Genomic DNA, 15,649 nt, shown 5'->3' with positions numbered 1-15,649 from the left:
GGGAAAGTTGGTTTCCTCTGTCACTGAGGCAACCAAGCCTCATGTTAGTTTCAAGCTGCCTGGCTGCCGGCCGCCATCTTGGCTGACAGTTAATTTGCATATCTTGCTGATTGGCCAATGAAAAGGGTAGCGGTCGTACGCCAATTACCATGTTTCTCTTTTATTAGTGTAAATTCTAACTTTAAAAAAATAAATTTTTAATGGTTTTAGGGAGGAAGGGAGAGGGAGATAGAAAAATCAGTGATTGGCTGCCTCCTGCACGTGCCCCCCTCCTCCTCGCCCCCATGCCATGACGGAGCCTGCAACCCAGCCTGTTTTGACCAGAATCAAACTGTGACCTCCTGGTTCAGGTCGATGTTCAACCGCTGAGCCACCCCACCAGGCCTAACTCTCTTTTTGCCTCCCCTCCTGCCCTTAGACTCCGGGAGCACTGCTGGGGTTGGGGCCCCCAATCTGGTGGCCCCCCCTGAGCGCTCTGCTGAGCTTTGGGGGGACCTGGCTCCTGTCAGAGTTTGGCCACACAACCACGTGCCTCCAGCAGGTCCCTCAAGGTGTTCGGCCTCTGCCTTCCGGCTGTGAAAGGGGACAGCAAGACCCCGTCAGAGGATCTAGTGAGCCACTCATGGCAATGGTCAGAGCACAGCAGCACTGGGGCAGGGCGGGCCTGAGGACTGGGAGACGCCATGAGGGCAGCCTGGCTCTGGGCTTCAGCCACAGCTCACCCCGGAGGGCCGGCATCGGGGCGTGAGCATCAGCCTCTCAGGGTTTGCCTTGGCCTCTGGCCTCTGGTGCCCCGGGGCCCTCTCCCCTGAGCCTGTAGGTGCAGGGGTCAAGGTGCCAGGCCTCCAGGCCCTTTCCTATGACTTGGAACTCAAACCCCGCCCTCCAGGGTTTGCCTGTTCACCCTTGACCATGGATGTGTCTCACCTACCTGGGATCGAGGGTGAGAAAATCCTTCCCAGGTCACTGACTGGGCCACCCCATGGGCAGTACATGCTCACTCTCTGCAAATCATTCACCAACATCCCGGTGACTGACAGACACTTGGCCATTCTGGGCACCCATTCCCAGATATGTCAGGGCTGAATGCTGGGAGGACTCTCCCTCCCTCCCTCTCTCCCTCCCTCCTTCCCTCCCTCTCCCTTTCTTCCTTCTTTCCTTCTCTTTCTCAGGTCACCTTCTCTGTCTGCTTCCTTTCCTTTTACTTTCTTACTAGTGTTTATCTGTGTAATAAAATGTATTATATTTTCTGTAAAAACTTCTTTCCCCCTGGCCTCACTCTGCCTCCTCTCCTGCCCTGTGGCTCAGACTTTGGAGGCAGAGGGGACGGCCCACCCAGCGGGTGTGGGGTGGTATCCGGCCAGGGGGGCTCTGCAGCGGACCCCTGGGTGGACCTGGGCAGGCCCGATCCTGGGGTCCCGTGAGGCTCCTGGGATTCCCGGAGGCACTGTGGCTGGACAGGCCGGCTCTGGGGCAGCCGCCTGATGGGGGGCGGCTCAGGGAAGGTGAGTGCCCACCCGTGCCCCCGGGGCTCGGCTCTGCGGGCTGCCAGGGGAGCAGGCAGCCACCAGCCAGGGTCCCGCTGGTTAGAGGACGGAAGGACAACCGTTTATGTTTTTTTAAAACTGTATAATATGTTAATTTTATCCCGATAATATTTATTTTTTCCGATAAAGTTTTTTAAAACACACCTTCATGCAACAGTTCTGATAAACACCGTTTTACTTCATTTTAACGTCCACTGTCGGTAGAAGAAGGAAAAAAGACATTTTTAGGAATATATTTGACTGACAAAGCTTGTTTCCATTTACGTTTAGGCAACCCATTGGATGTCACATATACAGACTTCAAACCATTGGTTTGCAGTTTCATCGCAGGTTCACCCAAAATGCATCTTACATCTCGATATCCCGGGGAAGGAACAGAAACAGGACACAAGGGAGGAGCTGGAGCTGGAAGACCTGAGGTTCTGAACGCTCTGCTCACGACTCTGGTCCAAAGGTCACTTTTTAACATTGAACTTATTGGGTGACATTGGTGATAAAATTATACAGGTTGCAGGTGTACCACACTGCGATGTATCCCCTGCGCACCGCACTGTGTTTACCGCGCCGAGCCCGGTGTCCTGGCCGGCACAGTCTCTAACGGTTCCGGGTCCAGGGCGGCGGCCGCTGGGACCACGTCTTGGTGCCATTGCGGTGGCGGAGCGGGTCGACCAGCCGCCGGTGCTGCGGGCACTTGGCCTCCGGGCCGCCTGGATGGCGGGGCCCGAGCTCGCGCGGCGCTGGGAAGGGAGAGCTCAGCCTGCGGTGGTTCCCGCCCCCGCCTCCAGGCGGCGGACCCCGTTCTGCTTCCCCGGGAAGGACAGGGAGCGGGAGGTGGGAGCGGGGAGCGCGGCCGCCCCGCTTTCCGACCCGGGGCCGCCAGAGGTGCGATCGCGGCGGCGCAGGACCTCGGTCAGGAACCTGGCGCCAGGCCAGCGCCTCGGGAGCCCGCGTCCCTTCGCACCCCGAGTGCGTCGGCACCACGAAGGACAAGCTTTTAAAGCTGAAACAGGAGCCACCACCTTCTTGTGTGCATGTGTGTGTGTTTGCGATTCTTTTTGTTTTTAATTTTTCCAAAGAGTCAGCAGTCAATTTTGAAGTTTTTCCTGCAGAAGCTAATCCGGTGAACCCTCCCTCCTAACAGTGTCCGGATAAATGAAGCCCTACCGATGGCACGTTTTTAAAAAGGGGTTTAATCGTCCCACTCACTGTCACATTTTAAAAATCACAATTCGGTTGGGGTTCCCCTTTAAAGGCTTAGGTATTTATCCGAACGGTTGTGAAAGTACCGAAGCAACTAGGAGATAAGAGGTAATATGGGGCTGTTAGGGAGCAAGTCAAATGCTGACCTCAGCAGCCTTAGGGCAATTTATACTTGAGCCAGAAAAGTCCTTCCTGGCTAGTGAATAGCGTCCTCCTCCTCCGCTGTGGAGGCAGCTGGACCCTGCCCCTGAGCAGCTGGGAGGGGCGGTGCAGCCGCTGCTCTGTCCTTCCAGGCTCTCCTGGGATGTCTGCCCCTTCTCCCCCGAGTCAAAGGGCCAGGATTCAGGGAGAGATAAGCTTCCAGGCCTGCCATGGGGCAATTCTGAGTCCAAGGTCCCTTTCTGCCCCTCCTCACCTGTCTTCGTGCAGCTGCGGGCTGGCTTAAGGGCTGGGGTGGGGTGAGGAGGGGTCTCCTTGCAGCTCTGGGCCCCCCTCTTTAAGGTTCCTGGTTCCTGGTTACCTGATCTCTGTTGGCACGTGTGAAAACCAAGAGGCAGATAGAATTTTTGTGTCCCAGTCCCCGGCAGTTAGTAGGTGTTCAATAAAACACTTTTTCCTCTGTCTTTTCATAGAATTTCCCTGCTGCCTCTCAGGCCTGGAAAAGTCTCTCTGTTGGGCAGGGATGGGTGGTGGCTGTGGGGGTTGGGGTGGGGGTGAACCCTAAGCAACATTGGTTCTTGTCATTAGTTCTTTTTGGCTCCACGTGGATGTTACAAGTATTGCGAATGTGAGGGGCCTGGGAGAAACTGAGCTTTGGGAAAGGCAGCGTGGTGTGCTTAGGGGTGGCCTGGAGTCCGGGGCCTCGAGTTTAATGTCTCAGAGGCTCCGGGCAGAAAGCAAGGGCCGGTGCACCCGGGTCAGGGAGCCCTGGCTGCCGGGCCATTCAGAGCTGCGGAGAGGGACCCGTGTGGCTGTCACCCTCAGAGGCTTGGCTTCCTCTCTGAGGATGAGGATGAGGATGAGGATCGGCACCCAGAACCCAGCCCCCTGGCCGTCTCGTCAGTGGCCACGGGCTCCGTGGGCTGCTCTAATCTCCCATCGTGCAGCTTCCTGTACCTGGGTGCATGTCCAGAGGGCGGGGCAGAGTCGCAGCTGCGCCAGGCGAGCTCTGTCTTTCTAAGGTGGAAGGAGCTGGGGAAGGGCCCGGCCTCTGCAGACGCCCCTGCAGCCCCCAGCTCTGCCTCTCCGCTTCCTGGGAACCAGCTCCTCTGCCCCAAGGGAGCCCCGGCACCCAGCCTGGGCGCACAGCAGGGCTGGGCTCTGAGCAGCTGAGCGCAGGGGCAGACGCAGGGCGCAGATCGGGGCTCTGGGGCCCCTGGACCTTCTCCAGCTCGGTGCTGAGACGCTGGCTCCAGAAGCCGGCCTTCCCCGCAGGCACACTGGTTTGGGGGACACCGTGGCCAAGAGGAGGAAGCAGGGAGCAGTGCGGGGAGGAGGCGGCGGAGAGCAGGTGCGGAGGGAGGGGCGGTGGCTCCGGGAGGGGGATCCTTGACCTGGAGGCAGAGCTCTTCATGGAGAGAGGGGGGAAGAGTCCCCTGTCAGTGGGTGGCTGGGCCCCGATGGCCCCTGCAGGAAGGGGCGGTGGGTGGGAGTGAAGGTGAGTCAGCGAGCAGTCTGAGCAGGGGGGTGGCTGTGAGGGAGCCAGTCTCCTGGGGAGGGGTCCCTGCTCAGGTCCTTCCTGGCAAGGGGTGGGGCTGGCCTCTGTCCCAGGGTCAGTGTGGTGGGCGAACAAGGGAGAGGGAGGGGGATGGTCGCCCTGGGGCAGGTGCTGAGGGAGGAAGGCTGCTCTCTGGACAGGCTGCCTGTGCCCTGGGTGCCGGGGTGGGAAGGGCAGGAGTGGCTTCCCCCCAGCGACCCTAAAGGTCCTCTAGCTGCACAGGTTTCCAAAGGCAGCCGGGCCCAGGCGCAGTCCTCTCTGCATCTGCTGGGTGGGCCCACAGCCCATGAGCATGAGGAGTCCAGGGAGGGCTGGGCTGGGCTGGGGCTGGCGCGCCACCAGCCTGCTGTCCCCCCTGAGGCCCAGCTCCCTCTGTGGGCCCTCACCCGCCTCCGCCCGCCTCTCCCCCGCACAGAGGAATGGAGGGTCGCCCCAGCAGCTCTGAGCTCCACCATCTCACTGCCCTGCTCCTCCTCATGCCGCTGCTGCTCCTTGCGGGGTCTGCAGGTGAGTGTGGCCTGACCCTCTTCCTCTGTCTCTCCCAGGAGGGCGGGACCCCGGGCGGGTGGGGCCCAGGTCCCCTGTGGGCGCCTCCATCAGGAATGGGGGCGGTTGGGGAGGCCCTTCTCTAAGAGGCAATCGTTGTAGTTAATGTTCAAGAACAGTCCCCGAACCAGGAAATTAGGATGCGGCCTGGACGATGGGCCACTGAGGAGCGTGCGAGGTTTAAAGTCAGCTTCAGAGTGTGGGTGCCTGTCCTCTCTGCCGCGCTGCCGGCTGTACTGGGACCCTAAGCACCTCTCCTCGGGGACCATTTCATTCCATGAGTAGCTACAAGGTGCCGCCGTGCGTCAGCTGTTCTGTGAGCAGCACAGAGGGGCTGTCTTCACAGAGCGGCATTCCCGCTGGAGGCAGCGAATGTGCCATGCACCTGCCCAGTCCCAGCGGAGGCAGAGAGAGGTGGGGTGCGGTGGAGCAGGCGGGAGTGGCTGCGGGGAGGTGGGCAGTGTGGGCCGGGAGGTGGCCCGGGCTGGGAGGAGGAGGGCTGGGAGCCCCTGAGGGACCCTACAGACAGGACCAGCTGGTGCGGAGCTGGCACATGCGGGGGCTCAAGGAACAGAGGACACAGTGTGGCTGGAGTGGAGTGGGCTTGAGGGCTGGGAGCAGGGGTATGGCCGGGAGTCTCTCTTTTCCGCGTCCAGCACGGAAAGAAAAATGAACCATTTCTTTGAGTAGAGGCGCTTGGGATTGAGAAATGAAATAAAGAGACAAGACACAGAAATAGAAAGAGAAGCTGGGACCCGGTGGGCTTCTGCCCTCTGATGGAGGGACAGACAGGGCGGCCAGCACTGGAACCATGTGTTTAATTTATACCCAAATACCAGGAAGTTACATCACATCTGGGTGGGCCTTGAGTTCCTGGCGACACCATGGGATGCACCCCCTAGCACCTGGGCTGGAAAGGTCAGGCTGAGTGGTTCCTCGCCTCTTGGCTAGGACCGCCCTCAGGGCATGGCTCTGCCTGCATCCGGGGTTCAGTTGACAATATTTTAAAGAATGCCCGATGTGGGACTGAAGGGTCCCGGGTTTGATTCCGGTCAGGGGCATGTACCTGGGTTGTGGGCACTTCCCCAGTGGGAGATGTGCAGGAGGCAGCTGATCGATGTTTCTCTCTCATCGATGTTTCTAACTCTCTGTCTCTCTCCTTTCTTCTCTGTAAAAATCAATAAAATATATTTAAAAATAAATAAATAAATAAAAAGAATGCCCGATGTGCTTGCCAGTGGCCCTGCACACGGGGGGAGGGGGAGGGCGTTGGGCTCAGAGCGGTGCTGGCGGTCGTACCTGTGGAGCTGCGGCCACTGGGGAAAGTGGGAGGGTCGCAGGGCTCCGAGCGGAGCAGGGACACGGCAGGTGACAGGGTCACGGGCGGGAGGGTGGGGAGAGGACAGATGAGCCTCGGCTGAGGCCACGCAGCCCAGGTGAGGAGGCCCCTCGGACATGCCGCGGGCGGTGCTGCCGCCGGGCCCGTCATGCCTGTCCACAGGCTGGGGCGGCTCTGGGGGCGGCCCCTTCCTCTCCTCCAGGCAGTGCTCGGCCCGTGATCGGGGCTGAGTCCCCACAGAAGCCGCCAGAGGAGAAAGGGGGGCCACCTGGGGTGCGGTGGGAGGGGGTCCCTGGGCGAGGCTGAGCGATCAAGAGTTGGGACCTGGTCAGTTTCCAGTTCTGTCCTTGGAGGGGCCAGGTGGGCGCTGTGTTCTGGGGGGTCCCGAGCCTCAGTGTCAGCTGCAGGGACTCACCAGCCATGCCCGTTCTCGGGCCACCCACCGAGTCAGAGCTGTGTTTACAAGCCCTGCTGGTGACTCCACCCGAGTGACGGAAGGTGGAGGACAGGAGCCCAGGAGGAGAAGGGGGTCGTTTGGACATTCCGCCCACAACTTTGTGACCAGAAGATGGTGCATGGATTCGAGTGGCTACACCCGCGCCCCTGCCTGGGCCTTTGAAGCAGGGGGTCACTTGGGGGTGAGGACGACGGAGCCCCAACACGCTAGGGCGTCTGCATGCACGACTCGGGAGACCAGGTTCAATGACGCAGATCTGTTTTATTGTGGATCTACAGGGGTATATATAGGATGAGGGGACCAATCAGAGGGAGACACGTTGCTACAGGCAACCAATGGCTGAAAGGCTGGGGTACTGTGCACGTGGCTCTAGGAGTTCGTTCAGGCGGGCATTGCTACTTCCTGGTGTGCCGAGGAAGCATGTCATGGTGGAGCGTGCTCACCATTGCATCAGCCGCAGCGCTGAGACATACTTCCCGAGCTCTACATACAGGCCTTCCCGCCTGAGGGTGTGTGCATCTCCATCTTCCTCCCTCTTCCTGTGTCCACAGAGGAGTTCAAGGTCCTGGGCCCCACGGAGCCCCTGGTGGCCGTGCTGGGTAGGAAAGTGGTGCTGCCCTGCCGCACCACCCCCGCCAGGAGCGCAGAGAACATGCAGCTGCGCTGGTTCCGCTCCAAGTTCTCTGAGGCCGTGCTCGTCTATGAGGACGGCGGGGAGCAGCCCGAGGAGCTGATGGCCCAGTACGCAGGGCGGACCTCGCTGGTGACGGAGCTCCTGGGCCAGGGGCAGGCTGCCGTGCTCATCCGCGACGTCCAGGCCTCCGACGACGGGCCGTACTCCTGCTCCTTCAGGGAGGGAGAACTCTATGAAGAGGCCAGCTTGGAGCTGAAGGTGGCAGGTGGGCGACTTGCTCTGCACTCTCCCAGGGCGCTGGGGTGGGGAGGGGCCTCCAGGGCCTCGCAGTCCAGCCCCTGGATTTATGGAGAGGAAAGGGCGGCTCATTCACTCCTTCATTTATTCACTGAAGATAGAGAACCCCCACTCTGCGCCAGGCCTGTTCTGGGTGCCTGGGATACACCCGTGAAGCACAGAGCCCTGCCTGTGCAGTTACCTTCTAGACAGTAGCTAGGGAGACACACGGTGCGTGGGTTACGCAGGCAGGCGGTGGGGAGTGCTGAGGATACAAGGCCGAGTAGACAGGAAAGCAGGCCAGGCTGCGGGGGGGCCGGCTTCATGGTCACACAGGGCTCACCTGGGCTCTTCCTGACACTCTGAGCACAAGTTCCGAGGAGGGAGGGGTGTAGCGAGTGGCTAGGGGGCCAGGAGGGTGCCCAGCAGAGGGAGCCCCGTGAGGCCAGAGCTGGGGTGTGGCTGGCGCTCCCGGCACCTGAGGAGACCACCGTGGCTTGTCCATGAGAGGAGTGAAGGGGCGGGCGGTAAGAGCTGACGGTCCTGGAAAAGGATGCTCCTGGTGCAGGGTGGGCCGATGGACAAGCCAGAACATTCACAGGGAGTGTGCGCCCAGCAGGTGCCTGAGGTCACCAGCCCAGGTCACAGTTCCGCTGAGCACTTGACTCTGACGGCCTGGGATCGGATGAGGCGGGTGATTGTGTTTTGAGCAGCTTCCAAACAGTCCTGTGACCCGAGTTGTGGCCCCTCGGGGCCCAGGTGGGGGGAGGTGGTCAGTGGGGAGAGCAGGTGGAGGAGGCAGGTGGGGGGAGGCGGTCAGTGGGGAGAGCAGGTGGAGGAGGCAGGTGGGGGGAGGCGGTCAGTGGGGAGGCAGGTGGAGGAGACAGTGGGGGGAGGCGGTCAGTGGGGAGGCAGGTGGGGGGAGGCGGTCAGTGGGGAGGCAGGTGGAGGAGACAGTGGGGGGAGGCGGTCAGTGGGGAGGCAGGTGGGGGGAGGCGGTCAGTGGGGAGGCAGGTGGAGGAGGCAGGTGGGGGGAGGGAGGCTGTGCTGGGGGAGCTGGACGCCCTGCTGAGGAAAGAGCAGAAGGCAGTGCGGGACGGTCCCTCTGGCAGCTGAGAGGACGGATGGAGGGAGCATGGCTGGGGCTCAGACGGACCCGGTTATGGGGGGGGGGGGCGACTCGAGTGGCACTGGGCGGGCAGAAGGGATCACACATCGTGAGGCTTCCAGAGTAGACCCACTGGGTGAGTAGGTTTGGGGACACAGACAGTTTGCAGGGAGAGGGGACTGCGGCGCTGTGGCTGGTGAGAAAGAAAAGCCTTTTCTGACTGAATAAGCATCCCAGCCAGCATGACCCACTCAGGGCCCCAGCCTGCCACCAGCCAGTGCGACCCACTCAGGGCACCCAGCCTGCCACCAGCCAGCATGACCCACTCAGGGCCCCAGCCTGCCACCAGCCAGTGCGACCCACTCAGGGCACCCAGCCTGCCACCAGCCAGCATGACCCACTCAGGGCCCCAGCCTGCCACCAGCCAGTGTGACCCACTCAGGGCACCCAGCCTGCCACCAGCCAAACACCTGCAGCGCCCTTCGTGCAGAGGCCACTAAGCCTCTGGAAGGAGAACGGAAGGGCAGGAGTCGCAGAGAGTTTACCTAAACTCACCTGCTAACTGGGTGGCCATCTATGAGCTCATGGGAGGAAAAGCTCAGCCTTTGTGAAGGGAGGTGGTTTACAGCTCAGAGCGGGCCCACTGCAGCCGCCTGCTGCCGCGGGTGGGGGGAAGGCCTGGGGGAGGGAAGACCAGTGGTGAACATGTCAGAGGGGCCTCCATCTCCTCCCTGCGCAGGTGTGGGCTCTGCCCCCCGAGTGCGCATCACGGGGCCGGAGGAGGACGGAGTCCGCGTGGAGTGCGCGGCCTCGGGGTGGTTCCCGAAGCCCCAGGTGCACTGGCGAGGCGGCGGCGGAGCGCAGTTCCTGGCGTTCTCCGAGGCCCACGTCCAGGACGCCCGCGGGCTGTTCAGCGTGGAGGCCGCGCTGGTGGTGAGAGACCGCTCTGTGGGCAACGTGACCTGCTCCTTGCACAACCCCATCCTGGGCCAGGAGAAGGCTGTGGCCATTTTCATCCCAGGTCAGAGCAGCTCCCACTCCCCGGCTGGAGGGAGGGGGGGGCCTGTGCGCTCTGGGGGGCTGTCCCGGGCGCGCTGGGGGGCTGTCCCGGGCGCTCTGGGGGGCTGTCCCGGGCGCGCTGAGGGCTGTCCTCGGCTGTCCAGGGTGCGCTGGGGGGCTGTCCGGGGCGCGCTGGGGGGATGTCTTGGGCTGACCTGGGCTGGGCCCTGATGGGGCGCCTGCCGGGTGCAGAGCCCTTCTTCCCCCAGGCCCCTCTCTGGAAGCTGGCTTTCTGCGTGAGCCTGGCCGCGCTGGGGCTCCTGCTCCTGGGGGCTGGCTACTGCGCCCACAGAGAACATTCCACGAGACTGCGGGCGCTCAGGGACCGGGAGACCCTGCTCCGGGCTAAGGAGGAAGACAGGCGGGCAAAGGAGGCGGCGCTGAGGGCCACAGGTGAGGCAGGACAGGCCCAGGCGGTGGGTGTGGCAGCCGCGCTGAGAGGGGCAGGCCCAGGGCGGCGCCAGCCCTCCGGGCGACCTCCGCGGAGACCCAGAGAGGGCTCTGCAGGCTCGGGGTCTGCAGTGGGACCTCAGGCTAGAGGGGCTCTCCCGCCCCCTGTCCCTCCTCTCAGGGATGGCAGCTCATGCTGGTTCTCACTCTGTTTCAGGGGAACTGCAGGCCCAGCTCGGTAGGTTCTGCCCCCCCTGACCCCCACCTCCCCCCGCCCCACCTCCCTGCCTCGTGGGAGACACTCGGGCTGGCTCACCTGTCCTGTGTTTTCTCTCAGAATGGAGGAGGAGCGTGTACCTGGCTGGTGAGTGACTCCACCGACCTCCGCTGCCCCAGTGTCCCTCTCCCCGCTTCTGTCTGGGCACACACGTGGGACCCCTTCCGTGGGGCAGAAGTGGGAGCTGGTGGGAGGCAGCCCCCTGCTCCCTGGGCTCCCCTGACAGAATTGGCTGCTGCTGTTCTCCACCCAGTGCTGGGGAACCGGGCGTGATGGCGGCTGGGGTCTGCCAGGCACCTGGCCTCATTCCAGCCCTGACCACCCTGTACAGCCTTCAATGCTGAGCTCGGTCAGCACCTGGAAAGGGCCATGTGAATAAGTGGGGCCATTGAGGTAGGGTTGTGAGCTCCTGCCTTCCCCCGAAACACCACCCAGAGAGTCTGTTTATCCACTTCCTGCGGGTGCTGATCAAAGGCGATTGGGGGAGCCCTGGCCGGTGGGTTCGGTGGTTAGAACATTGGCTCTCCCACCAAAGGATCGCAGGTTCAATTCCCGATCAAGGGTGCCTACCTGGGTTGTCGGGTTGATCCCTGGCCCGATTTGGGCGCATCTGGAGGCAACCAATGTCTCTCCTTCTCCCCCCACCTCTCTTCCTCTCCCCGCTTTCCTCCCTTCCCCCCTTCTTCCCTCCCTCCCTCCTTCCCACTTTCTCTAAAAGTCAATGGGAAAAAATGTCCTACAGTGAGGATTAACAGAAAAAGTCACTGACCACTCAGGGGATGGTGCCAGATGGGTGTCGGCGCCCGGAAAGGGGCCGTGCTGGTTACCTGTAGAGACTATCTCTGTGAGGAAGGTTGGCCACGTTAGCCCAGATCTCACCTCACATCCCCGTCCTTAAGTTAATTCCCATTTTGAGTTATTTTCCAATATACCTTTGTCAGAAAAAGGTTGGACATGAAAGTGCTTTCTTACAATTACAGAATAATTTATATTTTATTTCCTAAAATGTTTCCACACATAGTGTACCTTTTCATCCTGAATAGCAACGGCGAGTAGTTGTAAGTGAAACGGGAGTTTCTGAGGTTGTTTTGGCTCAGAGCAGCTAGGTGACTGGCCAGAGGCCGCACAGCCGCAGCCCACCTGCCACGGGGTTTCCCTCAACCCCTGCCGGGCACTCCCCTGTAGGCCGTCTCCCCTGGGGAGCCGGGCAGCCAGAGGTTCCCGCTGTGCAGGGTGTTGTGGCCGAGGTCTCACCAGGTGTGTTCCCTTTCAGCCTGGAGGAAGGCCCAGCTGTATGCAGGTAAGTGACTCAGTTTCCTGTGGCTTCACCTCCCCAGCCTCGACCCTGCCCCCTTCTCTGTCAGTGGACCGCACCCCAGGGTGGGTGGGCGCTCCTGCTCTCCTGTCACTTTTGTGGCCGCCATCTGAAGGGCGCCAGGACTCCTCCCTGGGAACACACACCTGCCTCTGTCTGGCCCCCCTCCACCGCAGGTCCCCCCAGGGCTAGCGGCACTGCTGAGCTCACCTTGTTGTCCTGAGGGCGGAGGGGTGGTGAGGAGAGATCGCAGGCCGGGAACATGGTGCCCATTCGCCGTCTCTCTCTAGGTTTCAGAAACCCTGCTTGCCTGGGTAGGACTCAGGTCTTCCTAAGGGGTCCTTGGTTTTGGATCCTTCTTGCCCTGAGATCCCTCCCCTTTTTGGATCTAGCTTTGTTTTCTGTTTCTTCCTGGTCCTCTGGGAGATTGGTGTCGGCTTCCGGATGCTCTGAGCTCCATCTGTGCTGGCTCCTCCCGCTCAGCCTCCTTGGCTGTGAGGAGGTGGTTGCTTTAAAGCAGGTGTTCTCAGTCTGCGGTCCAGACCCTGCAGGTTTCTGGTACAGTTTTGCTTTCACTACCCATGAGAAGGGGAAGAAGATTTGTTAGTGTCTGTCCTCTTACTGAATGCATGTCTTTCCTGCTTTGAACCCCTCTCCCTTCCTTAGAACCCCCTCCATTGCCTCGGACTGGGCAAGATTTCTCTGATCTGTAGCCCCAGTTCTCTTCACTCAGGGCTGGAGTCATCCTCCGAGTCCAGCCCAGCCAGTGGTATTCACTGTTCTTGCGGCTGAGGGGCACCCTGAGTTCAGCTCAATCCGTTTTTCACTTGTAAATGGACATTTTGATCTCCCAGTTCTTTAGAGGAAAACCTAGCTTTCAGGATGGCTGTGTGGCTTGGGACTTGAGAAAGCAACTTAGATACTGAGTGTGGGCCTTTCTGCACAGGTCAGTCTCCAGACTCAGAGTCCTGAGCGTTAAGCTTTCATGGGAAGGTGGTAGCATGGTGGCTCCATGTGCATGTGTGTGCATGCATTTATGTGTGCGCGTGTGTATGTGTGCATCTGTGTATGTGTGTGTGTATGTGTGTATTTGCATGTATAAGAGGAAATGAATGCATCAGCTGAATGTTTCCAGAAACAATTTCCCCCGTATGCCTGCCTCAGTATGCTTCCTGTCTCTGCGGTCCCTGACATGTGCCGTGCTCTCTTGCAGATTGGCGGCAGGAGAAGTTCCCGGCCTGTGAGTGAGTGTGTTTTTTCTGGGTGCGCCTCCTGCTGCCCCACGACTTCTGGCCTCTCCTTCAGTTCTCTGGTGGGCAGATAGTGGCCCCGGCAGCGGAGGCGGGCTGGGTGGCGAAGGTGATAGCACAGAGCTGGGGCTGGGGCGTGGCTGGTACTGGGTGCTGAATAGATATCCCTCTCCCGTGGAGTCCAGGCTGGGCCTCAAGGGCCCTGAGACATAACTAACCCCGAATAGGTCCTGTGATTCCTTCTCCTGCTTGGAGGGCCATGGGCTTGCGTCATAAGGCGCTCGGCTCAGGAGGCTGCCTCCCCTTGCAGCTCAGTGTGGGGGTGGGGGAGGTGTGCCCTTGTTGGGGTGGGGAGGCCTTGCATGAGTGGCGCCTCTCTCTGCAGGGCCTGTCACTCTGGACCCAGGCTCTGCGGATTCCAGCCTTGTTGTCTCTCATGAGAGGAGGAGAGTGACCTTGAAGAAGACCTGTGAGGATTCTGGAGGCAGCGGCAGCGTGTTGGGCCTGGAGGGCATCACAGCAGGGCGCTGTCACTGGGAGGTGGAGGTCCTGGATGGGGACAGAAGCGAGTGGGTTCTGGGGGTCTGCCGGGAAGATGTGAAAAGGACCGGCTGGTACACAGAGTCCCCAGAAAAGGGGTTCTGGGTTGTGGGGCAGTGTGAAGCTGGATTTTGTCCCTGCACTAAGTATCCCACTCCTTTACCCCTGAGGCAGCTTCCGCGCAGGGTGGGGGTGTTCCTGGACTACAGCGAAGGGGACGTTTCTTTCTACGACATGACGGAAGGCTCCCACATTTTCTCCTTCCCTCGGGCTTCCTTCTCCGGGACCCTCTTTCCATACTTCAGGTTGGAGTCAGGAGTTGGGTCCTTGACCATCTGCCCCATGGCGGGTGTGTCCGAGGGGCTCCCTGTGCCCCTTAACAATTCTTCTTCTTGGGAGGAGCCTCTGAGCCCCTCAGGCTCTAGTGCTGATGGGGCTGAATCTCCATTACTCCCCTGCAATGCGGAGGCCGCGCCCCGCCACTGTCCCTGACCTCACTAAGACGTTTCCTGGAGCTGCAGCTGAAAGGGCGAGTCGTCTTGGGGCCTGACCACGCTGCTGGCGGCCTCGGGCACCGACTCCCCAGCCCACGGCGGGAGCCTGGCGCAGGCTGCCACCCGCCTGCCGCCCCCGGACCGGACCCACGCGGCAGCAGCGGCGGCGGGGCGGGGCGCGTGCCCTCGCCCGAGGAGATGGAGGAGGAGGCGATCGACGACGCCCCCGGGAACGAGACGCAGGACGTGGACTTCCTGCCTGGGCTGGAACTGGTCGATCTACTGGACCCCCAGCAACCGGACTGGCCCCTGCAGCCCAGGCTCAGCTCGCCCCGGGGGGGGGGGGCGCTAGGACTGCGCCCTCCATCTTGCCCTGGGTCCTCCATTTTTGGGGCGGCCGCCATGTGCTCAGGAGAGTGCCTTCTTCCCGGAAGCCCAGGCCCCTGCTGGCCACGCCCAGGATTTCTTTAAACTAACCAATGACAATCAAGGGACGTGCGCGCCATAGAGATGACCCGACTCGCGCCTGGCCAATCGGCGGGGCCCACAGTCCCCTCTCCTGCCCTCACTCCACCCCCCTATTAAACCCCCCTGTCCCATCAGGCCTCTCTCTCTCAGCCACTGGAGCTTACCGATGCATCCGTGAGTGTGGCAGGGGAGCCAAACCTAGGTTTGAAAATAAATGACTCTTTGCTTTTGCATCGGACTGACTGGCTCCCTGGAGGTCTTGGGAACTTTGAAATCTGGGCACAACAGCAGCCTCCCCTGGCAAAGCCTCCCAGGGAGACCTGAGTGCAGAGCCCCACCCCTTCGAGCAGAGCTCACCCCCTGTGAGCAGAGCCCCACCCCTGCGAGCAGAGCTCACCCCCTGTGAGCAGAGCCCCACCCCCTGTGAGCAGAGCCCCACCCCCTGTGAGCAGAGCTCACCCCCTGTGAGCAGAGCCCCACCCCCTGTGAGCAGAGCCCCACCCCCTGTGAGCAGAGATCACCCCCTGTGAGCAGAGCCCCACCCCCTGTGAGCAGAGCTCACCCCCTGTGAGCAGAGCCCCACCCCCTGTGAGCAGAGCCCCACCCCCTGTGAGCAGAGCCCCACCCCCTGTGAGCAGAGATCACCCCCTGTGAGCAGAGCCCCACCCCCTGTGAGCAGAGCCCACCCCCTGTGAGCAGGGCCCACCCCCTGTGAGCAGAGCCCCACCCCCTTGAGCAGAGCTCACCCCCTGTGAGCAGAGCCCCACCCCCTGTGAGCAGAGCCCACCCCCTGTGAGCAGAGCCCCACCCCCTTGAGCAGAGCTCACCCCCTGTGAGCAGAGCCCCACCCCCTGTGAGCAGAGCCCCACCCCCTGTGAGCAGAGCCCACCCCCTGTGAGCAGAGCCCCACCCCTGTGAGCAGAGCTCACCCCCTGTGAGCAGAGCCCCACCCCCTGTGAGCAGAGCCCACCCCCTGCGAGCAGAGCCCACCCCCTGTGAGCAGAGCCCCACCCCCTGTGAGCAGAGCTCCAC

The 15,649-nt window shown here is 61.5% G+C and overlaps 1 protein-coding gene across 3 annotated transcripts; it reads left to right on the top strand.

Annotated features, from left to right (window-relative positions):
- Positions 1-1,917: 1,917 nt before the first annotated feature.
- LOC132237511 (butyrophilin subfamily 1 member A1-like) lies at positions 1,918-14,171 on the top strand. Of its 3 annotated transcripts, none has more exons than XM_059702084.1 (10): positions 1,918-2,001; positions 4,880-4,971; positions 7,358-7,705; positions 9,564-9,845; positions 10,076-10,276; positions 10,491-10,511; positions 10,611-10,637; positions 11,824-11,850; positions 13,079-13,105; positions 13,501-14,171. In XM_059702084.1, the coding sequence occupies exons 2-10, from the start codon at positions 4,884-4,886 to the stop codon at positions 14,145-14,147; spliced, it is 1,668 nt and encodes a 555-aa protein (XP_059558067.1). In that variant the 5' UTR covers positions 1,918-2,001; positions 4,880-4,883; the 3' UTR covers positions 14,148-14,171. The 3 variants fall into 3 exon arrangements, with proteins under 3 accessions (XP_059558067.1, XP_059558065.1, XP_059558066.1); XM_059702082.1 differs by lacking the exon at positions 1,918-2,001 and adding an exon at positions 3,857-4,257; XM_059702083.1 differs by lacking the exon at positions 1,918-2,001 and adding an exon at positions 4,272-4,404.
- Positions 14,172-15,649: the final 1,478 nt, after the last annotated feature.

This window comes from Myotis daubentonii, chromosome 6, assembly GCF_963259705.1.
Source record: "Myotis daubentonii chromosome 6, mMyoDau2.1, whole genome shotgun sequence".
NCBI classification, from domain to species: Eukaryota; Metazoa; Chordata; class Mammalia; order Chiroptera; family Vespertilionidae; genus Myotis; species Myotis daubentonii.
The sequence above is the reverse complement of the archived record's forward strand: the minus strand, read 5'-3'. Positions and strand labels throughout refer to the sequence as shown.

Bases quoted from the DNA above. Each gene is read 5' to 3' on its own strand.
- LOC132237511 (XM_059702082.1), top strand. From the start codon at position 3,872: ATGTCCAGAGGGCGGGGCAGAGTCGCAGCTGCGCCAGGCGAGCTCTGT. The intron at 4,258-4,879 runs GTGCGGAGGGAG...TCCCCCGCACAG, and splicing joins GAGGAGGCGGCGGAGAGCAG to AGGAATGGAGGGTCGCCCCA. The intron at 11,851-13,078 runs GTAAGTGACTCA...GCTCTCTTGCAG, and splicing joins GAAGGCCCAGCTGTATGCAG to ATTGGCGGCAGGAGAAGTTC.